Source organism: Jatropha curcas, chromosome 10, assembly GCF_041381405.1.
Source record: "Jatropha curcas cultivar XTBG-Jc1 chromosome 10, XTBG_Jcur_1.0, whole genome shotgun sequence".
NCBI classification, from domain to species: domain Eukaryota; kingdom Viridiplantae; phylum Streptophyta; class Magnoliopsida; order Malpighiales; family Euphorbiaceae; genus Jatropha; species Jatropha curcas.
The window spans coordinates 1,625,499-1,635,327 of NC_143160.1; the positions used below are offsets into that span (position 1 = coordinate 1,625,499).

The 9,829-nt window shown below is 33.0% G+C and overlaps 2 protein-coding genes across 2 annotated transcripts; one reads left to right on the top strand and one right to left on the bottom strand.

Moving 5' to 3' along the window:
- The first annotated feature begins 2,425 nt into the window (after nucleotides 1-2,425).
- WRKY30 (WRKY DNA-binding protein 30) lies at nucleotides 2,426-4,942 on the top strand. Its single transcript, XM_012234726.4, has 3 exons — nucleotides 2,426-3,091; nucleotides 3,176-3,304; nucleotides 3,970-4,942. The coding sequence occupies exons 1-3, from the start codon at nucleotides 2,781-2,783 to the stop codon at nucleotides 4,601-4,603; spliced, it is 1,074 nt and encodes a 357-aa protein (XP_012090116.1). The 5' UTR covers nucleotides 2,426-2,780; the 3' UTR covers nucleotides 4,604-4,942.
- A 2,075-nt stretch (nucleotides 4,943-7,017) lies between these two features.
- SPCH (basic helix-loop-helix (bHLH) DNA-binding superfamily protein) lies at nucleotides 7,018-9,829 on the bottom strand. Its single transcript, XM_089726585.1, has 3 exons — nucleotides 9,009-9,829; nucleotides 8,042-8,581; nucleotides 7,018-7,401 (listed from the first exon to the last, which is right to left on the bottom strand). Exons 1-3 carry the CDS (start codon nucleotides 9,411-9,413, stop codon nucleotides 7,336-7,338), a joined length of 1,011 nt encoding a protein of 336 aa, XP_089582711.1. The 5' UTR covers nucleotides 9,414-9,829; the 3' UTR covers nucleotides 7,018-7,335.

Genomic DNA, 9,829 nt, shown 5'->3' on the forward strand with positions numbered 1-9,829 from the left:
CACTTCAGTTGCTTTCTCCACGCGAAAAAGCGATATTACACGGCATAGATTCATTGGAATTGAATCATTGAATTTTGTTCTCAAAAATCATTGAATTTGAACTGGTCCAGACGTGTCGGAAACTTCTTAAAGCTTTTCTTCTGATGTGAATTCTGTACGCAGTCACTTGGAAATTCATACAAGACGAAAGGGATTAGTTATGGGTCATGGGTGCCGTTATACCTAATACGTACAAAACCATGTTTGATGCAGTTGTTAGTTAATGAATGAACAAAAATAAATGTTTACAGTTATTTTATTTAATGGGGAAAAAGAGTCATATAATTAATTATTGCATTTTCAAATTTAAAATGAAATCATAAAATAAGCAGAGAGAAGTATATATATATATGAAAGGATAGATAGTGAAGCTTTTTAAAAAATTGCATGATAAAGAATGAATGAAATCATATGCTTGTAACTGGCCGAAAATTTGTCGGTCATGATCGCATGGAATCTAATCTCATGGCTTATAGGCTATAAAACAAATTGCTACTTGTTGATTAAACCAATATGTACCTTTCAACTCAAATCTCCTCATGTTTGTAATAATATCTGCTTGGATCTACACTAACAAATAACAGATTATAATATCTGTCTATATCTACAGATTATATCAATCTATTTATGAACAAGTTAATAAATTTTATTTTATTTTTTCTCGCAATGTATATTTAGAAATGTCTTCATTAATAAATATTTATTTTTCATTGACTTAATTTATGAGTGGATTTATAAATTCGGTTTACAAAAAATAATATCGACTTTTACTTTTCATAATAATTGAGCAATATTTGGTTTAGTAAGTCCACTAGCAATATATTTAAATTTGCTGGGGAAAGTAGACTTGTAGATATAAATTACATTCTTACTATCACAATATTCATTATGACCACCCTATTTATATTTTAATTATTTGAAAACTCTTACAATAATTTATGTTTTCGAGAAATTGTTACTACGTGTCTTATATTTATTTAAGTTTACTGTCAATTCCTTTTATCTCAAAAGTCAATACTTTTTGTCTAAAAATAACATATTTTGTCAAAAAAATGTGTTTGATCAAAATGATCTGCTGAAAGGACCTGATTATACGTCAAAATATAATACAATAGTAAATGTATATACGATGTGATAATAAATTTAAATTCGAATTTCCTTCTTCAAATACTCAAAAAATATTTTTCAAATATATATCAGAAAATCCTTAGTTGGTTTGTATTCTGAATATTTTATTTTATGAAGTTATTTTCTTTCTTAAAAGAAAAAAAAAAGAGAGAGTTTAAAAAAAAAAAAAAAAAAAGGCGAAAGTATTAAGTAAAACATAAGTTAACGACTAAACATATTTTATTGAATTCAAATTGTAAAGTATGATAGTTATAAGGCTCCGGCCGGTAACATGATTCCACGTGTGCCACAATTTACGCTTGGTATTTCGCTTATTATACAGTGTATGAAGCCCGCAAACGTAAGCAAAAGTTGAAATCTAAACGTCATTAACATGTAATGGAGTTGTCGTTTTCTCCTCAAATATAATTTATTCATAAAATAGTATAGTAGCAGTGAATAAATAAAAACTGGCCGGTGTTTGTCACATCGAAAATATGAAAAATTTTCTTAGATTAACATTTGCAACGCGTAACCAGGAACGAGCTTCGAAGATTCTCGGTCTCCCCTGACTTTTACCTTGTTAATCTCATTTTTCCTTTTGCATTATCATATTGCTTTTTTTTTTTTTTTTTTTTTTTTTAAAAGAGCATTATCATATTGCTTGTCAATCTCATTTCAATCTTATTTCTTAAGATGGAAGTTCTGAACTTATAAACGAATTTAAATATATTTTATTACTTGAAGTATTCTTTATGAGTATATAAATAATATGTTGTATAAATGAAAAAAATATTTTTAATTTATGGAAAAATAAGAGACCCAAATATGACAAGATGTATTTTTAAGAAAATAGTAATTATTATATTGAGAAATTATTAAAATAAAGTAAGAAAAATATTTGATAAAATAATTGATTATATAAATAATCTGAACAATAATATATTTAATTTATGAAGGAATGTAAAAAGTAGAATTTATGGTGAGATTAATATTTAATCAAGAAGGTAATGCTAATAATCAAAAATATAATTTAAATATAAACAGAGTACTTTTCATATGAAAAATCTAATTAATATGTGTGTGATTGGGAGGAGAAATGGTCAGGGATTGGATTGCTGACTATCCTTAGTCTTTGAACCACATTCCCATGACCAAAGACTGGTCTTACTGAAGAAATAGCAGTGGGCTTTTAATTATTTATTATTTTTTCTCGGTCAAACTTCGCTGTTTCTTTCTTTCGTTTCCTTCAACAGAGAAACCCTTCCTTTAAAAACCCAAACCACCATCCATATCCTTCCTAGCTCAGGCCTCTCATCATCAACCAGCTTTGTCCATATAGCCATTTCAAGGCTCAACAAATTCTTACTTATATAAATTTTTTTGTTTTGTTCGTTTGTCCTGTCTCAGTTAACCCGTTACTATTCTTCTTCATCAAAATTCTCGTATACTAATTTAATACAAGGAATTAAACAAATCCATCATATCCATGTTTGTTAATTTACTCTTTTTCTTCCTATCAGTATCATATATTCTTACCTGTTATTTCATATCCTAATTAATTAATTAAGTAGACACTCCTTTTTGTATTCTTTGATTGCTCGGTCATATTTTGTATTGTATTGTATTATAAAATGGAGAATATGGGAGATTGGGAACAAAAGAATCTTGTAAACGAGCTAACAACAGGAAGAGAGCTAGCGAGGCAACTACAAGTTCATCTGAACATTCCATCTTCATCAAGAGAAGCACGTGAAATGTTAGTCCAGAGGATCTTAAATTCCTATGAGAAGGCACTTTCAATCTTAAATCTAAGCAACTCATCAATAAGAGAAACAACTCTAACCCCAGCAGTTGCCATTGGAGGATTGTCTGAATCGCCATTAAGTGGAAGTCCTCGTAGTGAAGACTCTGACCAGGACCCTAAAGATGCCTCTAGGAAGAGGTATATCTATATCGAATATATCACTTTAATTAGTTATCAGTGTAGCTTTATATCTAAAATTTATGGCGGTTGTATTTTTTTCAGGAAGAGCACGCTAAGATGGACACAACAAGTGCGAGTTAATCCGGGGATGGGACTTGAAGGGCCACTTGATGATGGCTTTAGCTGGAGAAAGTACGGACAGAAAGACATACTCGGAGCTAAGCATCCAAGGTGGATTTATTTTTGTTTTTTTCCATGCTTTTCCCATTTGTGTTATAAACATATATAATGCCTCTTAATCCAACTACAATGCATTAAAAAAGGTACTTCCTCGCATGGTTTTTATGTTTCTTCCTCTAATTACTATATTTTATATACAGAGTGAAACCAATTATCTGCAGAGATAAGAGAGAGAGTTCTTGAGTTTAAACCCAAGGAGACAAATAAAACTACTAATTTCATTCAATTCTTAGGTACATTTATCATAATGCAAGTAGAAAACCCTTTCTTGAACCATTTACAGGTATTTGCAATATGATTGGCATTTATGCTAGTGGTAGAAAAGTCTACAACATGTGATAGTTCTCTTAATTAGCATTGGAATCATGGTATGCATGGTTTCGTGTAGTTCTCTTCTTGTGGCTATTAGCTAGGCTACGTTCTTTGCTAAGTATTAAGCAACATGTGGATTCTACCTTACGATTAATCCAAGGTTTCACAAACACTCGATAATGGCCACAGAAAAATGCAGCTTAGAAATATTTAATCCATTAAAATATGAAATCATTAATAGTAAATATACATCAATTGTCATTCTAACTCACCTATCTCATTAATAATAAATATACAAGATTTCTCATTTCTCTTTTCTGATAATTTTAACTTTGCAATTGCAGGGGCTATTATAGGTGCACTCATCGAATCGTTCAAGGCTGTTTAGCAACAAAGCAAGTGCAACGATCCGATGAAGACCCTACCATTTTTGAGATTACCTATCGTGGAAGGCATACTTGCACTCAAGCCTCACATTTGCTTCCACCTATACAGCCATTACCGGAAAATCAAGAACCAAACACCAGCAGGGAGCTTCAGAACCAAGAAAATCAACAACAATCGCAAGATCTTCTCTTGAATTTCCGATCAGAGCTTAAAGTTATAACAGACGGGTTAGACTCACAAGAACAATCGATTCCTCCTTTTCACTTTCCTTCTACGTTGAATAAAAATGTTACAGCAGAAAACCAAGTGTTTTCGCCTTCTGTGGTCGATACTAGCTTTATGGAAAGTTATTCTCCACCATTCATATCTCCTTCAACGTCTGGGACGAACTATTTCTCTGCACGGTCAAGTGGAATGCATCAAAACTTTGGAGGGAGTAATCAGAGTTTGCAGACATGTGAGTCTGAGCTTACTGACATAATATCTGTTGCTACTTCAGCTACTAACTCTCCAACTGCTGGTTTGGATTTCCCATTTGGAAATGTAGAATTTGATCCAAATTTCACATTTGACAATCGTGGTTTCCTTTAATTACCGAGTTCTTTGCATAGCCGGAAACTGCCATGATTGAAGTCGAAAGGTAGCAGAAGCATCTCCACCGAAATTCCTACTAAGTAGATAGATAGACAACTTTGCCAAGAGGAAAAACCGTGGTAATAGCTTCCAAGATTTCAAAAGCTTCCATGTTAACATCTTAATTATTAATTAATGGTCTTCGTAATTGTATTTGTTTTAAATTTAATCCCAAGTAGGCATAAGGTCCTTTATACGTAGAAAGTCTTATTTGTAAACAATAACATTTGCATTTCTGTGTTGTAGTGTTATTCTTATTTTTGTGGAGAATAAGAGGTGTTAAATTTAAAATTAAAACTTTCTACCAATTTAGTAGATGGGTACTAGAGATGACTATCTCATACTCTGTTGTTCGCAACATTATTTCACCTGTTTGGCCTCCTAAAAGATTGAAAAAAAAAATTGCTTTATCTTTCATTACTTTTACAGTGTTAGCATACCATGTCCATTTGATTTTTATGCAGGAGATGTTGGCATGTTTACGGGGCAACGCTACAGTGGCACATCATCGGTCAACCACACAATAATGCTAACAAAGGTTGTGAAGAAAAAATCTTAACACGAGGCAATTATAATATGTTTGTCTAGAACCAAATTTTAATCCATTAATTTTTGCTTTGGACTCTTTTTTCTCTGGATTTTGAATCTTTTCGGGCCAGGTTTTGGAGGCAGGAATTGTTGGTTTGTTAGGCAGTATCTCAAATCTGAATCAGTCTACTACTACACGTCCCAAAAGGGCTTACAATTGACATTCAGTCAATGGTTTTGGTTGTTCTAGAGTGCAAATGCACCAATAAACCCCCTAATTGGTGTTTACTAATTCGAATCAATTAGGGTTTGGACTTTCTGTAGATTCCCACGTTTTCCTGTCTCTAATTACCTAATCATAAACCCTAAATAGTCAAACGAGTATTCCCACTTGTGTTTGTATGGTTGACTTTGATTTTTATATTTTTGGGCCTGAGAGAAATTTCCAAGGCCCACTATTAAATTCCTGAAAGGGACTACCCCGAGGCCCTAGCGACTTGAGCACTGACCCACAAATTAATAAAATAAAAAACATGAAGCAGGCCTGTTAATAAATTGTCCTTTTGAATCCTGTGTGTTTGTGGTCGAGGTCCCCCCTCCCCCCTCTACTATTAAGGGAAGGGCATTCATGAAGCACCTGAGATTATACGGACCATTAGTGGTCCATTACCCTAAAAAAAAAAAAAAAAAAAAATTTTCTTCAAGTCTTCCATTTACAAATTTATCAAGGTCTTAATTAAAGTGGTTGTTACTGATTAAATTTCAGAAATCCTATATTGGCATTGTATAAGGTGTAGTTGAACATTGAGTTTTTGCTTAGTAGCGGTCTATTCACGCGTGCTTCCTTCCCTCAAACATGCTACTTTCTGAATTTTCAAAGGACCCATCTAATTTTTCTGGATCATTCATTTGCTACAGTGATATATTTTACCTAGAGAGAGACAAGGGTGGGTGACATTAGGGTTTTTTTTTTTAATTTTTTATTCTCATGGCATTTATTTTCCAAGCATCTACATTTATATCAAGTTATTGTAGTAGCTGTTGTCTTCCCATTCATAGATTTTCTCTATATTAAATTAATTAATATTATTATATTTTTGGCACAAATTAAATTTTATTTTCCACATTTGTTTTCTAGCTAAGAAGGTTGGTTTATAGTGATAAGGTTAATTTACTTCACTTGTGATATGGAGGAGATTATGAGTTTGAATTAAAGAAACAGTCTCTCTACAAAAAAAAGTAAGAAGAAATCTGTGTATATTAACCGTTCTCATGATCCACAGACGTCTATATCGCTCTATTTTCTTTTTCTGTTTTTAGAAAAATAGAAATAATAATATTATTCCATTGATCAAACTTCAAAGACATCTCCCCACTCTATATAAGAATAGAGAGGGAGACAAAGAAGGTTTATATTAATAACTATTAAGATCAGCAAGTTATAGGGTGGTTGAAACCTGATTCTAGTTAGGGGGCCAAATAAGAACTGTGTCTGCTCCAATATAATCATTCTCTGGGTAGCTGTATATATCTATTTGGGTAGTTAATTTATAGCTTATAAACCCATTGATTGACACGACCGAGCAGTGAACAAATGTCTCATTACTACATTGGATATGTTCTAACAAAAATACCTCGTCAAGTCCTTCCTGGAATGAATATTTGTCTTTTCAGGTTGTAATGGTATCACATGCATCACCATCTACGTAACGAAGGTAATTTCATACTTTTCTCTACTCAGACCCACTGAAAATTTAAGAATTGTAGGGATCTCGATCAAGTCCTTGAATATTTACTTTCAGTTTATAATGAAATAGTCTTAAATAAAATTACATAGTAAAAAATAAATTGCAAATCTTGGAAAGACAATATATAAATTTGAGTCGAATCCGTACATTAAATAAAATTAAAAGCTTGAGAGGAATTGAGAATGCTCAATTACAGAAGGGTTTTACACTAGCAAGCTAGCTACATACTACAGGTCAAGAGAGACTGATCTACAATTACATTTGTTAATGATAATAGGAATGCCAGTAAATGCCTCCCTATAATTCTTTATTACTATAATAATAATACTATTACATAAAGAAAGAGATGGAAGGGGTTGTTAATTAACTATGTTGGTCTTTTGGAGTTGAAATATACCTCTACCTACATACTCATTAGCAGAACGTTTGCTGGATTTGTTGAGCCAGTTCCTCCGCACTAAGTTGGCATTCAATTCCGATCTGTTAATTAAACAAATTAGAAATCATTTCATTTGTCAAATGGGTATGAATAATGAAATTACTACAACCTTCTACAAAAAAAAAAAAAAAAAAAAAGCTGTTTCACTGTGGAATGCAGTTAATAGGTGGCCTAGCTGCACTCTTGTTAAATAATTATAGGAAAAAAAATTCTATGTATGTAATGGGAAAATCATTTCAGTGAAAAGTGTGATGATATTCTTCTTTGTACTTTTGGTCAGTTAGCTTAAAAGTAAATGTTTGAACAGTAGAGTAAATTTAAGAGAGAGCTAGGCATGTCTGTCTTCCTACAATTTCACAGACTGTGCTTGGGCCACTAATTTATTTTTTGCTCAGAAATTTAAGAGAGAAATTAATATGCATAATTAATATAATATCTAATTGAAAGTGCAAGTACAATGCTGCTAAATGAATCCATTTCATATTTTTTTTCGTCACCAACACCAATCTGCAATTCGAATGCTATTATATCAATATATTTGCATGAAACAGACACAAATAGTAAAAGAAATAGTAAAAACCATAAATAAGATTGTGCTAAATGAAGAAAATCTAAAGAAATTATAATCACGTAAGGATGGATATATATATATATATATATGTATATATTTCTAAGTCTTACCTTGATGGTAAAGGAATTAAGCATGGTCTCATCAACAGTGCTAATGTCGAAATGAAGGATCTCTAGCGAGAGGTGTTCAAGAGCAGAAATTATCTTCACAGCTTGACCGGGAATCTTGGGAGATACTGTTTTCAATAGAACATTTGGGCCAGAGAACTTTACCTCAACATCAGCAATGGCAGACTTGGAATTAGCAACAAGTTCATTGATATTATCATTAATAGAAGAAGAAGAAGAAGTAGGAGATGGCTCAAGTGAAGCACTGGCCATGGTGGGGGAGAGATAACCTGCTGCTTGCTGTAACCTAGGCCTATATGGGCTACCTGGTTGCGGAGTTCTTGGGCTAATAGGTAAGTTAAGTCTAGGACTTAATGGTGGCTTTCTAGGGCTAAGTGGAGAAGGTCTTGGACTCGAAACTATTCTGGGGCTAAGTACTTCACTATACACTTTCCTTTGTTTCTTGGCTTCAAGAGACTGTAGAATTTGCTGCAACTCATTGATGTAATCTACAACACCTCCAATTATTGATGCTTGGTCTCCCTAATATAACCCATTATAACAAAATTAAGGAAAATTGAAAAATAGAATGAGGAAAAAGAGAAATCCCCAAAAGAATATTTCTCTCTTTTTTTTTTCTTTTTTGGTCAAAGAAAATTATTTCGTGCGTAACTTGATTAAATAATTCTTTTATTGACAAAAAAAGAACATCAATGAATATTATTTTTGGTGACAAAGTTGAGAGGCCGTGATCGAGCTTATATGTTTACTTCAGAAAAGAAAACTTAAATGCATGGAAGAGACATTGTAGAGTTTGATTGAATATATAAACATATGGAGTACTTCTTTTCTTGTTTTTTTCTTAAATCGCTTTTGAACTGTCTCTACTTTCTATGATAAAAGAAAGAACTTCACCAAGAAAGCCAACGAAAGAAAAAAAGAAAAAAAAAAAAGAAGTTGAAAGACTTACTCTCTTGACATAGAAACAAGGCATGAGTGATCTCAACACCGACAAATGTTCATTCATTTGCTTTCGCCGGTTGCGTTCTACTGTAATGTGAGACTTCCGTTGCTGGCCATCTGTGTTTATTGCTTCCTCTGAAGAAGCTGTCGTCTTTTGTCTCTTATTTTTTGGTGAAGTTTCTTGCTCGGTCTCAGACTCTACAAGAGCACTAGAAGAAGTAGACTTCTGCGATACTAGCCTTGTCGTTTCATCATTTTCTTTTGAACTAACAGCAACTTCATCAGATGGCGTGACCGGCGGAAACTCAGCTACACTGTCTAAACTCTCAAAAATAGCAAAAAGATCATCTCCGTCTAAGGTAGTGTCGCCAAACTCATGTTCATCAAGAAAATCAGACAAACTGTCACTCATGGTGATCTTCCCCCCTTAGTTTGGTTTGTTTTTCCCGGGAAAGTGATAGAAAAGAGAAGTGGGGAAAAAGGTGATATTGTCAAGATCAAGAAAAAGATGTGGTTGCGACAAGGACTAAACTATCACCATCAACTCTATTTGAAGGAGTTTCAAATAATCTTTGCCGTTAGCTGCTGGTAATCTTTGGGGTACTCAGTGCAGTGGAGCACTGAAACCCATGAAGAATACAAACAAGCGACGCTCAGAATCTAAAACTTCTGAAATCAAAATCAATGGAATAGGTAGCCGTTAGAGAGAGATGGGAATGTTAGCGAAGAAGTAGAGAATTGTATAGAAAGAATAGTGGAGGCTGCTGATCATTTTTGAATCCTATCATTTGGAAGCCCTTTCTCTTTTGCATTTAAGGTGTGTCCACG